Source organism: Corvus kubaryi, unplaced genomic scaffold, assembly GCF_017639235.1.
Source record: "Corvus kubaryi isolate FWS band 111438036 unplaced genomic scaffold, C.kubaryi_AGA036_p1.0 124, whole genome shotgun sequence".
Lineage (NCBI taxonomy): Eukaryota > Metazoa > Chordata > Aves > Passeriformes > Corvidae > Corvus > Corvus kubaryi.
The window spans coordinates 709,268-730,962 of NW_024580659.1; the positions used below are offsets into that span (position 1 = coordinate 709,268).

Genomic DNA, 21,695 nt, shown 5'->3' on the forward strand with positions numbered 1-21,695 from the left:
CCCGGCCGGTCCTGTCCCCCCCCCTCCCCTCCCGTCCCGTCCCCCCCGGCGGCACCGGGCCTGCGCCGCCGCGCCCCCTCCGCCGGGCTCTTCCTCCTGCGCTGGGCCCGCTCGGTCGGGAGGTTCTCTGGTTCTTCGCGTCCCCTACTCTGGTCTCTGCCGACCTTTAAACGTTGGGGCCACCCGTGCGTCCCGCCGAGCCGGGCGGTGCGGGACCCCGGGGGAGCTGTCATCGGCCGCCCCCGCCCCCGGGAGGTGCGGCCCGCGTGTTTCCCCTTCCAGCCGCGCGAAGAGGAATTGGTGTTGAAACGGAGCGTTTTTTTTTTTTTTTTTTACCCCTTGTTTTGTAGACAGCAGAAGTTTGTTCCTGTTTTTTGGGCTTCTCCTGCCAGATCAGAACGTAGTTACAAGTTTGTTTTGTAAAAGGAGAAATTCCTGGAGACTGAATAACCTTGTGGTTTTCTCTGTCCTTAAAATGCCTTAATTAAAAAAAACAAAAACAAAACAAAAAGCTACCCAAAAAAACCACCGAGTTTTTAAATAAATACTTAAAAGCAACATTAGGGATGTGTTCAATATAACAGCCTATTTGGAGCTCTGTTAAACAGGGAAGTTGAACAAATGAAGGCTTCCCTCAGTGTAGGACACCATACCACGTTTTTGTGCTCCAGAGATTGTGAGGCTTTTGTTCCTTGGTCGTATATTATTTCCACAAGTGAACTTCAGTGTTGACAGTTTGTGGTACTTTAACTTCCACGTGGTTATTTCAGGCTCAACAGGTTTAGACAAATAGCTGTCAGGTGCCTCATCTCTTTAAAGGATATTTGTGAGGAGAGGGAGAATTTTATTTTTTTCCTAAAGTAAGGAATTTTTTGTATTTAAACATAAGTATGAAAGAACCTACAGATGTACTGCTCAGCTTTGCTGGGCATTTAGCTAGATTCCAACTTGCTAGTGGTGTTACATTAGTCTTCTCCTCTACTTTGTGTCCTCAGGCATACTTAGAATCATATTTGGGAGCAGTGTAAAACTTGACTATTTAAGTTGGCCCAAAGTGCAGTTATTAGAATTTGAGTTGCCCCTGTGAATGTGGAATTACAAATCCTCTTGTAATTTTTGTCTGTTAATCTAATGTGTACATTAATTTAACTGTGCAATCCTCCTACAAAGTTGATTAAAATTGTGGTTTTCAGGAGATTTTTTTTTTTTTTTTTGCTTGAGGTATGATTTTTGGTTTTATTATGTGGATCTTTCATTTTCCATTTAAATTGCTAAGTTAGGCCTTTTGCCTTCATTTCCCAAATAACCAAACTGTTGGTCTTCAGATTTTACAAGTATATTTATATTCACTAAGAGGTTTCATGCTTTAAAATCTGTGGAAAGTCAGTGTGTCCAGAACCTCCTAATCTTTTCCCTGAGCACAGCATCAGTAAGGGAATGACCTGTAGTGGTGTTGCAGTTAATGTGAGGCTCCAATGCGTTGATGGACAGAAGGGTGGAGCTGAACTGCTCCAACTGTTCCAGACACTGAATCAAGGTTTGTGGTCAGAGGTCACTAGAATTTTATTTCCTCGATGTTCAGAGGTGTCTCACTAAGGTGACTCAAGCACTAAAGTGTCCGAGGTTTCAAAAACATGTGAGTACCTTGAGGAATCTGTGTCCCAATACTCTTTGGGTTTCCCTTTGCTGTCAAATTCTTACATCTAAGCTCAGAAGAGTAAAATGCCCGTGAAATCTTTGCTGTGATACAAGAATACCCAGGTAGTGTTTAATATTAAAGCAATATCATGTGCACCAACCACGGTGTGCTGAAACAGGCACATGTGGGTTTTCAGTGGCAGTGGCCACCATGGTAGTTAACTCTGCAAATATTTGTCTTTCAAAGTCAAATCCTTTGAGTAAGTGCTTTATGTTTTGTTGATACGAGTTCTATTGATTCTAAATATATTTTGGTAGTAGTGCTGTTTGGGAAAAAAAATCCCATTCCATATCTTATTAGGTGTTCAAACTGAAATCTGTAGTGTGCCATGATTTTTGAAACTTATTAAGAGAAAAAAAGTTACACCCCCCTGCCCCCCCGGGAATTTAAATCTGATTGGTTCTGCTGGTTCTTGGAGAGCAGTTTAGGATGGAATTTGTTTGGCAACTTGTCCAAGGGAGATAGTGAAAGAGCTGTTCTCCCAGGTTTCCTCTCCATTAGGCCAGGTGTGTTGCTGACAGTTGCAGGTTAGTTTGTATCATTTATATTCTTGTCTTCTCTGCAGAGCTCTTCACTTTGGTTTAAGATGGAATTCTTGAAAAAGTGAGCACAGTAGGAGTTTCTGTGGTGCCATCTAAAATAGCTGTATTTGTTTGAATAGACTGGGAGGGATAAGCCTGTAGAAGAGATGAGATGCCTTGGCGAGACATTCACTGTCGTTGCAGTGTCCCGATAGAAAGGGTGGCATTTCTATGTTACGACTTCATTTCAGGGAAACAGCTCTCTCTCAGCACCAGTTATTTAGATCAATAATGTACTTTTTTGAGGCAATACTCCAGGTTTTCCGGATAGCTGGGATTTTTCCGTTTTTGCTTGGTTTTGGTATAGCACAGGGTGTCCCAGAGGGATTGTGAGCAGTTCCTGTGGCCTTCCTGACTGGAACTTTGTTGACCTGTTGCAGGTATTGCTGGACCTTTCCTATTTTCCAGCAGGAACAGTGTAAGGGTTGTTAGAGGAAGTAAATGGTTCTCCAGATTGCAGGAGAGCCTGCACAGGCCTTGTACAAGCTCTGAGGTCACAGGGCCCTTTTTTCTGTATCCCTTGAGTACAGAATGAAGGTGGGGATGTCTGAAATGGTTGAACGTGGATTCTGTTACAGCACTTGTGTTCTGAAATCCAGAGTGGATTTGTCTGAATGTTTTTCTGTGATATTTAAAAGCTCTGAAGTGCTGCTGGCAAGTGGTGTTCAGTTAATGAAAAAGGAAATGGAGCTTTATGAGCTTGGAGTAGTTTTTCTTTTTGAAGGTGTTTTGGGAGTGTGTGTGTGTGTACAATCTCATTATGTTTTTGCCTGCATCTAGGTAGTGTTTCTTCCTAAGCAATTTATGCATTTGCATTGAATTTCCTGATGTAGTTCTGAGATGAATGAATGAATAATGAATGCCCTAGATAAAATCATAATTACTTGTGATTTAGAAAACTTCATTTTTCTTCATGCTTAGGTAGTTTTTTGTTAGCATATGCCCACTTCATACAGTACTTGCCAAAATGGTGTTCTTGGAGTCACAGGTTTTTTATCTTTTTGTAGTCTTTGGGGGATGACTTTTGTGCAGTTTCTGCCAGTTTAATCTTCAGCCAGTGATCTTAACTTCATCCTTCCCATTTAACTAACCAGTCACAGTACATTAAATTCAGAAGCACCTATGAGACCAGAGGTAGAACTGTAGGATTGTTCATCCATTCCCTGAGTGAGGAAAAGTTTTAAACCAGTTGGAGGTGTCCACCACACAGTTAAATTATGATGATGTTTTTCAGAGACAACTTGGGTTATAAATGCATATGTAATCTATGCTATGGCTGCCTTTAGAGTCTGTCGTCTGACTGACTCCTGAGCATGTATTTCAGGAGTTGATGTATATGTCACTGTCTTAAATGCTTCTGTATTTAACCATGGTTTGAAAACTTCTTTCTCTGGGTCAGTTATGACAAATGGGTATTTAATCTCCTGGTAGATGGATATTGGCTGTGTTATGGCTAATGAAATGCTGAAAATCTTTGTGTGTTTTTGGATGTGAAGAAATCTGTTTTGCTTTGTGTACCTCCCTCACCTCCAATACAAAGTCAATTTATAAATTAGGTTTGGGTATTCCTTTCTCCAGAAGTTACAACTCTTCACAGCAATCACAGTCTGTCAGATTGGAAACTAGGGGCACAGCAGTATTTTGAGATAGATTTTGTTCTGGTTTAGGCTGTTAATATTTCTCGTAGGTTTTTATCAGATTGACAAAAGCTGACACCTGGAAATTTAAAGGCTTAAACAGAACCTACAGTGATAGTTCTCTTCATTAAATGGTACTTCAACAAGTCACTCAGTACTGTAGGAGTTCCTCACTTTTGAGGATGGGAAGATAAATCTTCTGTCAGCTGCTGTCATGCAAGTAAAGGCTGATAGATCTGAAGTAATTGCTCCAGTGCTCCCTCCTGTGATCATCCTTCCTTCCTACTGGAGCTACTGGCTGTTCTTGGAAACCCTGAACCAAGTGGTGCCTGTCTCTTTCCCAGCCACGGCTGTCCTGGGGCTGCTCCCACTGCCTGCAGTGCTGGGGCTGCTGCCTCTGCTCCTCGGCACTCTGTACCCGAGGAGTTTGTTGGCACTGCCACTGCTGGCTGCAGGGCATTAAACTGGGATAACAACACTGATCAGAGTCTTGCTGCCCTGGCTGGGTTGGTTCTTGAGTAAATCACCACAAAGGGTAACTCAGGTCTGTTAATGGAGTTGAGGTAGAGCTTTTAAAAGGCTCAGCAGTGAACACAGCTGTGGTGAGCTGTACATTCCAACCAGCCTGGTCAGGGCTAGGGAGCACCAGTCAGGACGTGTGTTCAGAGGTGCACGTGTTCTTTAGTCTGCAGGCAAAGGACCAGAAAGAAACTTTCACCTTTGAAAGCACTGTTCTGTCACTTTATCTTCTCACTCCTTGTTGCTGAGTATTATTTGCCTCTTTCAAATGACTTGTAATATTTGATTTAGAGTATTTCAATGAATATAGTGAAAGAGTGGGATTTCTTGCTCATTTTTATGCCCTTTTTTTCCTGGTTGTTACCTCATCCTTAGGCTAAGCCATGACTTCAGCATCTGGGCATGTGGACTCCAAGGCTGAGCTCACTACTTTGCTTGAGCAATGGGAGAAAGAACATGGCAGTGGGCAAGACATGGTCCCTATTCTCACCAGGTAAGATTTATTAAGCAAATTCATAAAGCTGAATATCTGAAGTTACATGACCACAGCTTTAACATGTTTTTTCTTGAGGTATTTACATTCCTGATAACCTGTAATTAATTTTCTTGGTCTGGAAATCGAACTGTTAGTGTGGTATTTAAATACAAACTTTTAGTAAGAAATTTATATCACAAAGACATCTTACACAAACTGTCTCTAAAGCATGAATTTAATTCTCTGAAGTAATAGAAGTCAGGAGCATTAAATGCTTGACATCACTTTGGTATCTTCACCTGAAGCTTGTAAAACATTCATCAAGATGGGAAGCAAGGTGTGAGGGGTTTGAGATTGCAGTGACATTGATCAGATTAAATGAAAGGATGAGGGTAGGATGAGTAGGAGGAACTATATTGAGAAGATATTATTGAAGCTCATAGGGCATGTTTAAAGTGAAGTTTTAAAACCTGACTGATTTCTTTTTTAAGCTGTGTGATGATTGACTGGCATTGTATTGTGAGAAAGATATTCCCTGGACCAATAAGTTCTTTGGTGTAGGTAACGCCATTAATTATAAGACAATATCTAATACAAGAGAAAGATATGAATTATCAGTTGCATTTGTGGTTTCCCAAGCCAGGCTTCATTTGGGTAGACTGACATTGCTCCTGCTTTAAGAGATTTGCAGAAATTCCCCCAATTCCTCACAGCTCTGCTGGCAGACCCATGGCCTGCCTCGTGCGTGCAGGACTCAACTGCTCTGCAGTTCAGGAGCAATCCAGGTGTCTCTTCTGCCTTGCTGGGTCAGACAAGTCAGTGCACGGAGCTGGAGCTGGCACTGGGTGGAAGTAACAGGAATCTGGTGGAGCTTCTTTGCTTAGGTCTGTGCTGTGCCTCACCCACTGGGCGCAACTTTTTGCTGTTCTTACTGCATTTTAAAAATAGCAGCACAGAAGAGGGAGATAAGCAACAGAAAGCCAACCCTAAACACTTGAAAATTAGTGGGTCTCTTGAAAATCATGAGACGGGTGTTGGGATATCTTTGTGTATTGTCTGAAGGAAACATATGAGCTATTTCAACACTTTTTCTTGTAGGCATAACCAGAAATTTACTGTATTCTAAGAAATTTAAAGACATTTGAATGGAACATGTATTTTCTTGTGCTTATAGCAGTCTGGCACTTCTTGGTCCCGCTCAGTTCCTGGAGCTGCTTACATTATTTATGCCCAGACAGGTCTGATAACTCTGTTGATTCTCAAGGTTTCTGTGCAGCAGGCAGAGTGGTTATGAATGGTGAAGGCTTGGGTATTTTTGCTTTAGTGGAGATAGTACAGATTTATTTAAGGTAGGTAGCAAGGGGATCTACTGGCTTTGGCAGAAATTGGATTTATAGTGCTTTAGTTATCAAAGAAAGATGTGTTTCTGTTTGCAGGAGAGAGTTTTAGCTATTTAGATATTTGTAATTTGCTGGTAGAGATGCTCCCCAGGAATCCTCACCAACTGGAGCTTGCATTGGCCAATGACCTGAGGCAGAGCAATGCCCTTGCATATTGCTCTAGTCTTAGGGCAGAGGGAGCTGTGGCCATACTTGTTGGTGAGGGATATTTCTCTGCTTCCTTCTGCCTTATGAGCTAAATGGAAGAAAACTTCCCTGTGTGGATGAGGATCTGTTAAATGTCATGCTGAGGCAGCACAGGTGAGAGTGCAGTAACAGGACAAGGACAGCAACAGTAACAGCACCAGTTACAGACCACAGCTGAATTGTCACTTCCAAAAAGCTGGTTTTCCGGATTTATAAACACTTGAGTGTTAGAAGGTATGAACTGAAGAAATTGCTTGGAAAGCCTGTTAGTAAACAACAAATATTTACTATACATGGTTTTAAAAATACTGTAAATTGAAATGATCCTGCAATAAGTGTTACTTCATAGCCTGGATGGAAGTCATGTTCAACCAATCAGGCAAATCCTGGGAGTCAGATCCTTCATTGCATTCCAGGAGCCCCTTTCATCAAGGGAATAAATCAGCAGTTTGCCATCATAACTTCATCTCCACAAACCAACCGTATTGTGGTGTGGGATCCTAGAGCATGTTACGCTGTTGCAATCTGCTGTAAAGGCTCAAGTTAGTCATTAATGCCAAGTGATGACACAGAGCAGGATTAGGATGGCTTTGTTATGCCATCTAGATTGCTGGGAGCCTTGCAAAGCTGACATACTTTTCTGTACACCCCTGTCCCTTCCTTCCCCACTCCCTGAGTGAGCTCAGTTTGTGGCAAGTGAAAATGAGGATCTGACTAACTTTGCAAAGACAATTGTAAAGAGAAAAAAAATTAGTAAAAGTAAATGGCTCCATGTAAATCCTACATCTTGTCTGCAAACTTGGAAGTGGCTGCAGAACCAGTATAATGCCAAGTGAATGAAGGAAATCTTGAAACCTGAATAAAAGTTCTGTGGTTTTGTGAATTGTGTTTTGTTACAGCCCTGTGTACCAAGTGCCTATGTTAGAAGGCAGGAATGAGCTTTGGTAGTTATTTGACTCTCCTGTTTCTTCAACTGAGAGTAGACAAAGCTGCTGATCTAGATAGATTCATCCAAGCCAAGTCACAAACCACCTTTGTATGTGTTAGTTAAAAGAAGGGTATTGTAAGCAAGCTTGATTTTTCTTTTTTTTTCCTTTTTGAAAATCAATTTCAAAGAGGCAGTGCTTTGTTTTGTTTTTTTTTGTATTTTAATCAAACAATTGTGAATAATTGTCTCAAAACCCTCCATAATTAGTGATTCACGTTCGTCTTTCATTGAGCTTGTGATAATGTTGTTGTCCCTGAAAGCACTGGGAGCTGCTCGCTGTTTGGCTGCCTACCCAGACAGGATGCACTGGCCAGAGTGTTGTGCTCGCTTTCCATGCTGCTTGTCTGTCCTTTCTGGCACGTCACCAAAATGCTAATTATCACCTCAAAAGACCTGACAAGGCGAGGGTGCTGCTTCCCAGCTCTCCATTTGTCTGAGTTTTCTGTCAGCAGACACCCCTCAAGCTATTAGTTCTCATGGAAAAAAATGAGGAGCTGGCAGTGGAGTATTTAAGTAACTTGCTTTTGCCAGAATTTCTTGAGAGCTCAAGCTGTGCCACCTATTATTAACAAGGGACACAATTTGCATCCCTTCACAATCAGGCTTATAAAAGTAAATATTGGAACCCCACAGGATCAACAGTTTGTTGAAAGATAATTGTCAGATCAAAGGCAAGCAGGAAAGTTCTCTGCTCATTCCCAATGAGCTAATTTGCTCTTCTTAGAATCTGGCAGGCATCGTCCTCTGTCACACTGGCAAGTCCATGTAGTTCACAGAGGCAGGACTAAGTGCATTTTTGCCTCTAATCATGCCTGGGAACACTGGGATATTTTCTGGAAAGTAACAGGAACAGAGTAGAAGTCAGCAGTGTTCTGTAAGGGAAATCCTCTGTGAAAGACAAATATTTTTCCAGGGATTTCTGCAGCCTTCCAGCAGTTTTCCCTCCCCTATGATAAACTCTGCCTAGATAACTACTCTGAGGTATTAAGATGTTGTTTTAAAATGCTGTGCTGCACATAAGTGCTGCCTTCCACTCTGGACCTCCATAGAGGGGAAGGAACCCTGCTTTGTACCAAGGAAATGAGATTTAATTTGTTAATGTTTTTTCAATTTAATCGAGTGCTCTTTATTTCACCTCAAACTGCATATATTTCTCCTGTAACACTACATGGAGAAGGACAGTGGATGACTATAGAATTGTTTATTGCTTGACCATGGGATAGTTTTTCCTCTTCTTGATTTTGTATAAATAAAAGTAATAATTAATTCTCTTACTGCTCATTCTAAACAAATTAGAGCATAGGATTTCTTGTGTCTACTGAGGCTGCTTCTCAGCTTAAGGGAAGGCATAGCTCCAAAACAGCTCAATTTTGTTTTTCTGATAGAGAGGAGCATTTAATGTATTTTGGAGGTCTGTGTACAGGGAGCTGGCTGAGTTTCTCCTTGTCTTATCTGTGGTGGTAGTTGACACGTGGTAGAAAGTTGGTGATAATTGAGTAGAGGTTACACAGCACTTAATAGAAGTATTTAATATTTATTAAATGCTTATATTTAATTATACAACATGGTTGAAATTTAATGTGCAAAATAACAAAAGACTGTGAGGCAGTTTGAACAGCTGCCCCTGCACAGACTGAACAGGGAGAAGAATTAAGTCAGCTGTTCAGGACTTGCTCTGCTGCAAAAGAAAGATACTGTGGTGGTGAGAGGTACTACTCAAGCCCTTTAATTACTCTAGTTGTCTACACTGTGTGTTGTAGAACACCACAAGGAGTCTAACATGAGTAAATAAAAGGTGTTGGCCCTTCAGAGTGTCATGTTTGTGCATCTCTGGGGTGTTGCTATGGGTTCAGTGAATTTTGGAGCTAAAAATGAGATGATAGTAGAGGCCAGTCTTTTCTCTCCCTCCTGTTGTGGACAGGCAGAAATCCTCTGGTGGCACTGAACACTGGGTGAAAGCTGATGGGCTGGTTTGGAGTGCTCTGGCAGATCTGTGAGTGTGAGGAGCTGTGCTCCATGAGTGTGGATTCCGCTCACTTTGTGTTGTCCCTCTGCAGAATGTCCGAGCTGATTGAGAAGGAGACTGAAGAGTACCGCAAAGGGGACCCGGACCCGTTTGATGACCGACACCCAGGTAAGGTGTCCTGAGTGGTTTTGGCAGCACCAGCTGTGTCCCAGTGCCTAACCTGGTAGCTCATATTCAAAAATAAAGAGCTTTTAGCCTGAATGTGCTGACTGCTCATCAAGGTCTGACACTGCTTTTGCACTGGAAAGCTGTGCTCTGTAGTGCTGACTCTAGAGCATCCCAGAGTCAATTTGAAGGTACCACTTCAACAGTAATGTTGGCATCTTGAGGTAGGAAGATAAGTGTTTTCCTGTTTGTCCCACAGGTCGGGCAGACCCAGAGTGCATGCTTGGTCACTTACTGAGGATACTCTTCAAGAATGATGATTTCATGAATGCGGTAGGTTTGCTCCAAGAACTTTCTCTGTCAATTCCTCACACCACCTTATTGCTTTTATTTCCTCTGTGCTGGTTGACCTTGGTACTTGTTTAATTTTAATTTTAGTGGTGTCAGAATTCTCTTTTCCATAACAGTGGTTTTTAAGATGGGTTAAGAGCAACTCATTTGCCACTGTAAAAGTGACTCAAGTAAAGGGCTATTGAAATGTGTGTAGCAACAATTGAATTAGTTGTTGTCAAGGTTTATTGGTCTCTTTAAAGAAAATGTAGCTCCTCTACTACAAGTCCAAAAGCATAATTTCTTTCTGTAATGGAAATGAATACCACTAATTCTAGTGCCTTGTTTTTGAATGCTTGGAACTTCTGGGCTGCCTGTAGGAGCAGAAGAGTGTGTCAGCTCTAGAAGACTCAGGCAGAGAATCAGGAGGCAAGAGTCTGCCTTTCCACTTGCATTGCTAACCTCTAACATGACTTAATAGCTAGAATTTTGTTACCTTTGTATCCCTGCAAACACCTGTATCAGTACAGTATTGCTGGAAGGATTCTGACAGATTGCTTGCATGTCTCTCTCTGTCTTAAACTGCAAGTGATAAGTAAATACAGGTAGAATTAAAAATGTCCAATTTCTTATGGTCATTTTTTTAGTTATCTTTTCATGTTTGCACTGTTACTGTTACAGTTTTTTGAGACATTTGTCTTTACCAATCAGTTGAAGATAGATATTTAGTCAGCAAACAGCAAGTCAGAGACTCTCTGCTTCTCTGAGAAGTAATTTCAACTTCTGAGGCACTGAGGGAGCAGGCTAAAGTCTGGCCATGTTGAGATCCAGGGCTTAGACTGGCATTCCTTACTTTATTGTTTTGCTGCTGTGGGAGCTGTAAGGCTTTCACTGCTCTGGGTTTGGTCAGAGTTGAATTTCAAACCAGTGCTGTTCCTGATCTTCTCCAGCTAGTGAATGCTTATGTGATGACAAGCAGAGAACCTCCACTAAACACTGCTGCCTGCAGACTTCTTCTGGACATCATGCCGGGACTGGAAACAGCTGTTGTCTTTCAGGAAAAGGTATCACCTGTACTAAAGCTTGGGTTTTAAACTTGCTTTGTTTTGTACTCCAACAAGACTTCCCAAAGGAGAAACCAGTAAAAAGCCATATTGAAATCTTGTCTCTGAGAGCCCATCTGTTCAGTCTTACTAATGGTTTGGGGCTTTTGCTCTTGGCTTGTTCAGTTAATCAAATCTTGGGTATTTCATAGCTTTTTAAAGTGTGAAGACTGATTCAAACAGAGGAGCTGGAACTTAATGTAATGTTTTGGGAAATGTTATAATTTGAATTGCTACTTTATAGGCCTGTGAATGGAGCAGGCTGTATAGAACATGGAGGACTTGCCCAGTAATCCTCAGCTCCAGCAGAGCGATAGCTTTACCTAGAGCTAAGTGATAAGCAAGTCGTACTTTAACTAAGCAGTCTAAAATCCACATGCTTTGTGGGGCTTATCTGGAACTGTGATGGACAGCTGAATCAGTCTTCTGTATGTTTACAAGTGAGTTGTTCTGAAGGAGTGCACACAGAGTGGAAAGTGAGGACAAAGTGAATTTCACTCAAGGCACAGTTTCCTCATCTGTAAGACTTGATGTTTTTCTCAAGTTTGGAAATGAGGTAGTCCTTTATATAAAAGTTCTAAATTAATTTCTCTACTATTGGAAATATGCATATGAATTCTAAAGCATGATTTAAAAAAAAAGAATAATGTGCTCCCTTTGTAGAAGATTTAATTTAATTTGAGCTCTTTGTGGTCTGTCCCAAAGCTGAGGCTGGGAAGCATTGATCAAAAAAAATGTAAAACGAAAACAATAGTTCCCCATTTGAGGAGAATATGACTATTTCCAGAGGCCAAAGTTCTCTGTAAATTGAAATGAAGTTGAGTTTTGCACGTAAGGACTTTTTTCCTCTTGACTGGAGAATATCTAGAGCTCTGTTCGAGCACTTAGGGCTCCTGTACATAGGAGGCTTTCGGAAGGTGCTGTTCCTGTCACAAAGAGGCCCTCTAGCGACCAAGGGATTTCTCATCTCATCAGTTAGAATTTTTTTTCATTGCATAAGAGCATTGAAATAGTAATGCAATTGTCTTTAAATATATAACAGGCAACTCTAAAGATCTGTAAGCTGGGAGTTCCCATTTAAATGTGTCTATTCATTATTACTTTTCATTGATCTCTTATTGTATTGTAGAATTCAAATTATGTGCAAGATTTGTCATGATAATGATGGGTGGTTGCTGATTTTTCCAAATCCAGTGGCAGTTTAGGGAAAACAAATTAATCTTTCATTCTAAACCATTGTCTTTGCAATTGACTGTTTTAAATTTAGCCACATTCCATTCTACTTGATGTAAGTTCAACACAGCTTCTTTGAAATTTGCTAAATTGCTGGAGACTTTTATTAGTGAAACTGACTGGAGCTTTGGGGTTGTTTGTTTGGACTAATTCATACCTGTAGTGTTTTGCTGCTTCCTAGGAAGTACCTTAACTGCCCCCTTTTTGCAGGTGTACAAATCCAAATATCTAATGCTTGGGCATAGTTTCATGCAGCTTAAAGTTTTGGATTTTTTTTTTTTTTTTTTTTTTTTTTTTTTTTTTTTTTTTTTTGTTCTGGGTATTTTTATTCATTACATGCTTGGTAGGAAATACAGCCTGGTCATTACTAGAGATAAGAGAGAATTCGTCCCAACAGGTGCTTTCACTGGGACTGAGAAGTTACAGATAAAATGTAACTGTTGGAACTGGGTTCTTGCTTTCTCCCTTCTAGGAAGGCATAGTTGAAAATCTCTTTAAGTGGGCACGAGAGGCTGATCAGCCACTAAGGACATACGCAACGGGACTGTTGGGAGGAGCTATGGAAAACCAGGACATTGCTGCAAATTACAGGGATGAGAACTCACAATTGGTAATGATCTCTCAATCACTTTCCCTTTGTGGAGTAGTTACCTCTTTTTAGTTTTTATTTATGGGGAGCTCATATTCATGGGTTAATGAGTCTTACAGTGGTTGTAATACTGTCTGTAAGAGTCATGGTTTCCATCCTTTCCTGACTGAGTTGGAGCATGCAGCCTGCTTATTCTCTTAACAGCAGTTGTATTCTAAATGCCAATGGAAACCTAAGAAGTCAAATACTTTACTTTTTAATGAGACTCATATTCATACCTTCCTTAAAGAAGAATTTTCGGAAGCTTTACAACTGTAACTATTGCACGTTGTGATTTGCCCACCAGACAGAGGTTTTAAAATGAAAGGTAAGTCAACATGGAGACAACTATGATGAAATTGTGATGACTTGTCTTCTAAACATTAAAAGTAAAAGCATGACCTTTGGTTTTGTGGAACTGCAATTTACCAAAACTGCTGCTTCCAAAGGGAATGTTGCCTTTATTTCAGGCTGGGCAGAGATGGTGGAAGGATGCTGCAAGCTGGTATGTGGTTCTGTTAGCACCAATATAGCTCATCTGTTCCTAAAGGCTTTCCAGCCACTTCCTTCTCACAGGAGACATGGTGCTGATATTTTAGAATGAAAGTAGCTGTAGCAAAATGGATTTGAGTTCTCTCACTCACTTTGAAATTATTTCTCTGGGCAAATGTACACCACAGCATACTCATATAATACTTTATGCTGTTGAGTGGGTTATATGATGATAACAAAAAATATGGCTGAGGTGAGTTACATGATCAAAGCAAGGAATGTGTTCTCATGAGTGCTGCTTTTCTGAAACAGGTGGCTCTGGTGCTTCGTCGGCTACGAGAGTTGCAGGTCACTGAAATGACCACAAAACAGGAAAACAAGCGCCCCAGTCCTCGGAAAGTGCCATCAGATCCTCTGCTGCCCCTTGATGAAGAGGCTGTGGATATGGATTATGGGGAGATGACAGTAGATGGAGAGCAAGAGGAAGTTTCTGGTGATATGGAGATCTCCTTTCATCTTGATTCAAGTCATAAGACCAGTAGCAGAGTAAACTCTGCTACAAAGCTAGATGATGGGGGACTGAGAAAACACAAATCAGGGAAACAGCACGAAAGAGATGGCTTCCGGAAGGCCAAGCAGAAGCTGGGCTTCTCCACCTCGGAACCAGAGCGGATGTTTGTTGAACTGTCCAACAGCAGCTGGTCAGAAATGTCCCCGTGGGTGATTGGCACTAATTACACTCTTTACCCCTTGACTCCTGCCATAGAGCAGAGGCTGATTCTTCAGTACCTGACTCCCTTGGGGGAGTACCAAGAGGTGAGCATATGAAGGTGGGAGGAAGCACTCTGTGCTCTAATTCTCCATACAAAGCTGAGTGGCATTGTGGGGGAAAATTGGCAGAACTGTTATATCACACTCTGATATCTCCTGTCATGATTAAGATTGGTAACTTTTCCTGAGTTGTTGATGGCTTTTAAATTGATGAAGTCATTAGTTTGAATATTACTTGGTGGGTAATACTCAAACCTGAACCTAGCAGATGTGTGGTCTGGTAGTTGGAGCATGGCCTTGGGGATTTTGTCCCATGTTCCTGTTGAATTTGGTGCTTGCTTACATGACACTTTGTTTGAAATGCAGACATTTTTCCTGTTTCCTATGGGGGATATGATAGATTCCTGCAAGTTAAAGTCTGAGGAAATAACTTGAAATTGTAAATGAAGTGGTTTGTGTAACCTCTGTGGTAGTTTTGAGAAGTGGCAGGGCCCATGTTATGCAGATGCTTTTGAAAACTGATATTACTTAAATGGACAAAATAACGTGGCTGTGTCAGATTTACCAAAGTGTGTTTCCATTTTTCTTTTTTTTTCCTTTTTTTTTTTTTTTTTTTTTTTGTGGTTTACTTTTATTTGTAACAGAACAAAGCAACACAGTTTTGCTTTGTGATCGATGTTGTGTGTGCACATGTGTGCCTTGCTTCTGTGAGAGCCAGAGAAACCATTACCCCCTAACACCCTGCATGCTGACTGGATTGCTTCATATGCCAGCAATGATAGGCTATAAAAATAGGAATTACTAGCATGAAGGTGTTACAAAGAACAATGCAAAGGGTTTTGGTTTGTTGCCCTGCTCTCCTGTTTTTTCTGTTCAGTTGTTGGGTAGTTGTCTTTGCACAGATGGAAGGTGGAGCCTCTCTCCGGGGTGGTATCTGTGTGGACTTCCATAGCCGCACTTGAAGGACAGTCTTAAGATTTCCGTGTGGCAGCTGCCATGCACCTTGCTGCAGTCAGCAGATGTATTACAAGAGGTCTGTTAACCTTTATTGCTTCCTATGGATGGAGCTGGTTACCACTGACCTCTCATAACAGGTATCTGCTAATAGGGGAAAACTGGGGGTTTGAGAGAGTATAAACCAAAAGAGACCTTGTAATTCTCATGAAACATTCAGCTAGTGTCCCGTTTTTGTTTTTCTCAGCTGCTACCCATCTTTATGCAACTGGGATCAAGGGAGTTGATGATGTACTACATTGATTTGAAGCGAACCAACGATGTGCTGCTCACTTTTGAAGCCCTTAAGGTAAATTACTTTCATAATACATAAAATATACCATAAACATTGTAGAAACATTGAATATATGCTTGCTGTGTGTCAAAGGCAAGTGCTTATCTTCTTTAGGCCTGTGTCTGGGATTGGAGTTGGCTTTCATTCAACTTGAATGCATTGCAGTTTTGTTTTTTTTAAGTGTCAGGCACTTAAAATGAAAAAACAGTAAAGGAAGGAGGGAATAAAAAGATCTTAATTGTTCAGGAAGAGCCATTAAGTTCACCTTTCATCTGCCTATTTGAAGATGATAAAAATTCCTTTTTCTGTTAAATGGTTGTATTCCTGCTGCCCTTAGATAGCATTCCCGAGTTATTCCACTGCCTGCCATCTCAAAGGACAATTGAGAGGGGTAAGGAGCATAAACATCTTACTCCCAGAAGCCTCAGCATGACATTGCTGAGCTCAGTGGTTGAAATACTAATTTTGTGTGAGTCATCTTTAAGGTTACCTCCCCAAGGTAAAAAGCCACACAAAATAACCTTATTCAAGCCAAACCTGCAGTGCAGCAGCACAAGCTAAACTTTTCTGTGCATTCTTTCCGTCCTTCACTTCATTTTGAAGGAGCAATGTTCCTATAGAAGCTGTAGATTACTTCACTTGGGGGTAGAGTGGGGTTTACAGTGGTTCTTACTGTTTCCTCTTAAAGTGTAGGTGATACAGACAAGCAGTGTGCAGTACACTTCAGTGCAGCTGCAGGCTTCCCTTTAATTGCCTTTACACTTCATTTTGTAAAATTCCTTGTGTCAGCAATATGTCATAATCGAAATATGAATGGAAATTTAAATAATCATCAGTGATAATAGAAAGTGAGTGAATTTGATGACAATAGAAAGACCTTAAGGTAGCCTGTTGGATAATTTCTGAGTTGCTCTGCTTTTCTTGTATTTCTTTCACAAGATGTGTAAAAAAGTGGTAGTGCCTCTTTTGCTTTTGTCATTGGGATAAATGCTACATTCTGGATTAAATGTGATGGGAGGAGGAAATGAGATGGACAAAGCACAGAGCACTTGCTTTTTCTGCTCTCTGTTTTTCTGTGGGATGGGGATGGAATTGATGACAGTTTGAAGAATCCCAGTCTAATCTGCTTTTATCCTTCCTTAGCATTTGGCATCATTGCTGCTGCACAACAAGTTTGCAACAGAGTTTGTTGCTCATGGAGGAGTGCAAAAGTTGCTGGAGATTCCTCGTCCTTCCATGGCAGCAACAGGAGTGTCCATGTGTTTGTATTACTTGTCGTACAATCAAGATGCAATGGAGAGGGTAAGAGTCCTTCTTGTACTGTAACTGCAGTGATTCCCATCATTTCTTAGTGTTCCTACCTGTGTTCAAACAGTGAATAAACATCTAAGCTTAAAAGCAAATTTATATGGATGACTGATATATGGAGAGGCATTAGGAGGTATATGAATAATAGTGTATTGTTCTAAGGTGTGTATGTGAATAACAGTGTATTGTTTCAAGGGTGTGGATTTCAGTTCCTAGGGAATTAACTGAAGACCTTGTCAGCATTGTCTCAATACTTTAATCACCCTTTTCATTCTATTCTTCCCTCTTTCTCTCAAAAAATCCAAACAAAAACCTCCTTCATTCTCATTTGCCTTTCTTTTCCTGTCTGTTCCAATGGACTCCTCCACCTGAGGTTGTTTTTCTCCATGCATGGTTCCAGATATTCTGCCAGATGTTATCCCAGTATGTACAGATACCAGGTAGAGCAGGTGTCTGTGGTACATTTTGGATTTCAGAGGAAGCCAGCTTCAAGGTAGTCCATGCCAAGCCTCCGGTCTGAAGCTGGTAGCACTGTATTCTGTGAGTACATCCAACACCAGCAGAGAAAAGATGGATAGCTCTGCTAACTTGGCACACAGCAGCTGGTGCCAGCACTTCAGCTCTGTGCTGTTGCTCTTGGCACTGACCCTGGCAGAGGGTTCCCAGTTCCTGCTCAGTAGAAGTTAACAGGCATATGCAAAGGTGCAGTTCTGAGCTCATGGTCTGCACGTCTCAGAGGCATGGTCTGAGAACAGGAAAAGACCAGCTCAGTTGTCTGTTTCCAAAGAAGAGTCAGGCTTTACACTTGCATTTGATGATCCTTGCAATTCCCCTAGGTTTCAGTGCTGCCAGAGTTTGCTAGAACCTCAACATAGCATGTGGTACTGTTACACTGAGCAGAATTTTTATTTCTTCAGTGAAAACCTGTCTGCCTCTAGCATAGCATTCTTTGGATTTGTGGGAGTGGTACAGAGAAGGACTCTCTGGAATTGTGCTACACTAAGACTGCTGTGTTCATCGTGCTTTGCTCTGGGAATGGACCAATTTCTAGTCCTACATTACCAAATCATACCCTTTATTAGTCTTAACAGCAGCTTTTTTTTACTGGTTTGGAAATGGGACTTTTTGTTTCATGTCTCAGATATCCCAAGTCAAGCTGGGAATAACTGATACTTGTCCTCTGCTTCCCAAAGAGTCTTCATTCTCCTTGGAATTCTCTTCAGCAATCTCTTTGAAGTCCTCCTCAAGAACGTTCTTTTGCTTTCTAGGTGTGCATGCACCCCCATAATGTGCTTTCAGACGTAGTGAACTATACCTTGTGGCTGATGGAGTGCTCCCACGCCTCGGGCTGTTGCCATGCCACCATGTTCTTCTCCATTTGCTTCTCCTTCCGTGCTGTCCTGGAGCTCTTTGACAGGCACGATGGGCTGCGACGTCTGGTTAACCTGGTAAGGGCTGTGGCTTTAAGCAGGGAACAGGGGTTTAGTGTCAGGTTTTGCACCCTGTAAGTGCAACTGTGGAGTTTTGTTCTTTTGTTTAGTTTTGCTCGGGGTTTTTCCTCCTCAATTCCCAAGAGATGGAGAGGTGGGTTGAGTTTTCTAAGCAACACTTGCATGCATCCTTTTATCTTTATTATTTTTATTTTTATTATTATAATTATTGTCTAGAGACTTGCTACCCTTTGGGAGCTTTTTGGTGCAAGTCCTGCATTAAGCAATACTCATTCAGACAGTTGTGGCTTAGTGGTAGTCAAAGTGTTTCTTACCACTCCACATACACTTGCACCCTGTTGGATGTGGATAAATGCAGCCTTGTTCCAGGAGGGGAATAGCTGTGTGCGTGCTGCAGTAACCACGGTAGCTTCTGGGCACAGGTGACACTGCTCATGTACAAAAGCTGCAATGTCTGCAGGGTGTTGCTGTGCACTCCTGCAGCTTGGCTGTGTCTGACTCAGGGACATCAATGCTGCAGGGTGCTAGCACAATGTATGATGCTGTATTATGCCTAATAGTACTCGGCACAACACTGCCTCCAGACCTACACTGATGTGACTTCTGCATTTGTGTCTTCATAGATAGTGGAGGAGAGGGCATGGTTCCATTTAGGCTATTTACCCATGCAGAGACCCTTTTCTGTTCTGCTCTGACCCTTTTGTCAGCTCTCAGTGTGCTTCTATGTTGTGTACAGCAAAGGAAGTGTCTTTGGGTTTGGTACGAGAGCAGCTGAGAGGTGTAGGTGCTTTTTTCCTGGAGACTGGGCTGATGAAACTTCTTTTTCCACACCCAACCTCTTTCTGAAGATAAGCACTCTGGAGATCTTAAACCTGGAAGACCAAGGAGCCCTCCTGAGTGATGATGAGATCTTTGCCAGTCGCCAGACAGGGAAGCACACCTGCATGGCACTGCGTCGGTACTTTGAGGCTCACCTTGCCATCAAACTGGAGCAGGTGAAGCAGTCGCTGCAGCGCACTGAGGGCGGCATCCTGGTCCATCCACAGCCCCCCTACAAGGTGAGGAGCACATTGCAAGCTTTTCACATGGTGGTTCCATTTCTCAGTTGAATCCAAGCTGCAGACATATGTAGATACCCTTCAAAGCCAGTGCAATAACTAGGCAGGCTGCAATTATTTTTTTTGTACTTTTTTCCTGTTGTGTGGAATGGAACTGCAGTAGGAAAATACAGAGGAGCCCTTGAGGTTTGTCTGAATTACATTTGATTAAGGCTCCTACTCATGTGCTGTGGTTCCCTTTCCATCTCTCAAAAACTCAAAGGCAAGTTGTTTTTGATACTTGCGGGGTTTTCTATGCTGTGAATCTCTGAAAGGACAAAATCTGTATGTGTATAGAGGTGCATAGTGTTGAAAAACTTGGAAATAAGTTTGATTTGATAATAACTGAAATGTCTTTTGGACACCACTGGTTTTAGAAATTACCTGTGATATCCAGATAGATAATAATCCATAGTCTTGGCCATGATTTTTTTTCCTGATTTCTCCCTGCAAAGCTGGTTTTGTTGGTTGTTTCGGTTTTGTTTGTTTGTTGGAGTTTTTTTAAACTGGAATTTATGGCTGCTTGTTTTGAAAGAGCACATTCACCTGTGGTTTCTGATTTAATTTATGATGTTTTTCTAGAGGAACTGAAATAAGAAAATATAAGGGTGCAGAAATCACTTATTTTCCATAAATAAAGAAATGTATATAAGCTGTTGTTTTCTCATGTAATTAAAAAATATTGAAAGGCAAACTTGCTAGGATTTTCTTTTTTTTATTCAGTATGTTTTGTAGTCAAAACTTAGAAACTGTAATTGAATATTTTTAGCAACCTTTTTAATATTTTAGCACAAGTGTATATTGAATGATGGTGTAGTAACTACTAGATTAGTAGCTTAAAAGCAGAGTAGAATTTTAATTTAATGTAACTTTTCCTCTTAAATTGGCTTAAGCTTTCTAAGACTGTAAAGAAACTTAAAGGATATTTTCCTTAAGCTTATTATTGTATATTGTAGTGACAGTTGCTGTATTCTTTTATAACTGGGGAATAAACCAGAAAGTAAGTACTTAATCTGCAAGACAGTGGTAGTCTAATCTTGCAGATGCAGTTTTCAGTTAAATCCCAGCAGTCGGGGATTTGATGTGCAAGTTTGTAACCCTTTTGATCTAATGGTGTCCCTTTTCTTGCAGGCCTGCTCCTATACTCATGAGCAGATTGTAGAGATGATGGAGTTTCTGATTGAGTACGGTCCAGCACAGCTCTACTGGGAGCCAGCAGAGGTTTTTCTCAAATTGTCTTGTGTCCAGCTCATGCTTCAACTCATTTCCATTGCCTGCAACTGGAAGACGTACTATGCAAGGTGAGCTGTTTGCTGTAGTGCTCTATTTGAGTGCAGCACTTGTGGCTCTTGGGCAGAGCATTACATTTCCAGATTTTCTGCTCTGATTGTGTTTAAAACAGGCACATGCTGGTTAGTGCTGTTAGGGGCTGTGCTGGGGCCACACAGTGCTTATGGAAGTTAACTCTGGGGAAAGCAGGACTAAAATGTTGAGGTAGAGAGAGGGATATCAAGAAATTTCTGAGGAGCCAGAATGCCTCAGGCCTTTGATTACTATGACACTGATTTCTCAGAAAAGCTTCATCACAGGTCTGTGCCTCTTTCTATCTGTCTCAAAATTTGTTTACTTTTTTGTTAAGAGAGAGGCTAGAAAATGTTCCATGGAGAGGGTGAAATCAAGACCTATCTTAATGCTGGAATGAGGTGGACCAGGGCTCCCTCCTCCTTATTTCTGCTGCCTACAGGAGCTCCTTGCTTAACTTAACTTGAAAGCCTTTGAAATCTGTTTTGCAGTTCCCTGCCTCCCTCCCTCTCAGGTTGCACTCTCCTGGGTAGTTTGTGTTCTCTTGTTTCTTTCCTTCTGCAGCTGTTTCCTAATTGCTACCTGGGTTAACTCCTACCTTTCCACACAGGTGACAGATCTCCTCTTCTTTGCATTGTTCTGCTCTCTCACCTCCTGTTGAACATCCCTTTTCACCTTCCACACACCTGTCTCTCTCTTAAATTGGAGCCTAAATTAGTATCTTTTGACTATCAGAGTTGTCTGGTTTGCTGCTAAATAGTTTCCCTTGACTTCAGAAGAACTTCCTAGTTAACTGGTGACAGAGTATTTGAGACAGCAGTGTTTCTAGATGTAGATTTAGATTAGATTTAGAAGCTTAATTTAGAATGCTTTCGATAGTAAGTCTTAACATTCTTATTTTTATAAATACAAAATTACAGTGCTTTTAGGAGCCTGTGGGATAAATGTTGGCAGACTGCAGGCAGTGGTGTGCATGTGAGCACTGCCTTCTGTGGAGACCAGCCCATTTCATTCTAAAATCAAAAGGCCCCATGCAGCAGGTGTGACTGATTTACTTCAATTTGTTGGAGTAGAGT

At 41.4% G+C, this 21,695-nt stretch overlaps 1 protein-coding gene across 3 annotated transcripts in view; it reads left to right on the forward strand.

The window, feature by feature from the left end:
- Positions 1–21,695, forward strand: part of DCAF1 (DDB1 and CUL4 associated factor 1) — a 49,286-nt gene that overhangs the window by 470 nt on the left and 27,121 nt on the right. For all 3 annotated transcript variants that reach the window (XR_006014505.1, XM_042018587.1, XM_042018598.1), the window contains exons 2-12: positions 4,812–4,929; positions 9,543–9,619; positions 9,876–9,949; positions 10,897–11,010; positions 12,755–12,892; positions 13,715–14,218; positions 15,375–15,476; positions 16,605–16,763; positions 18,038–18,217; positions 19,069–19,278; positions 20,449–20,618. Coding sequence is in view for 2 of the 3 variants with exons in the window: in XM_042018587.1 (XP_041874521.1) it covers positions 4,820–4,929; positions 9,543–9,619; positions 9,876–9,949; positions 10,897–11,010; positions 12,755–12,892; positions 13,715–14,218; positions 15,375–15,476; positions 16,605–16,763; positions 18,038–18,217; positions 19,069–19,278; positions 20,449–20,618 (1,838 nt within the window). In the remaining variant the exon portion in view is untranslated. The remainder of the gene's footprint in view (positions 1–4,811; positions 4,930–9,542; positions 9,620–9,875; positions 9,950–10,896; positions 11,011–12,754; positions 12,893–13,714; positions 14,219–15,374; positions 15,477–16,604; positions 16,764–18,037; positions 18,218–19,068; positions 19,279–20,448; positions 20,619–21,695) is intronic.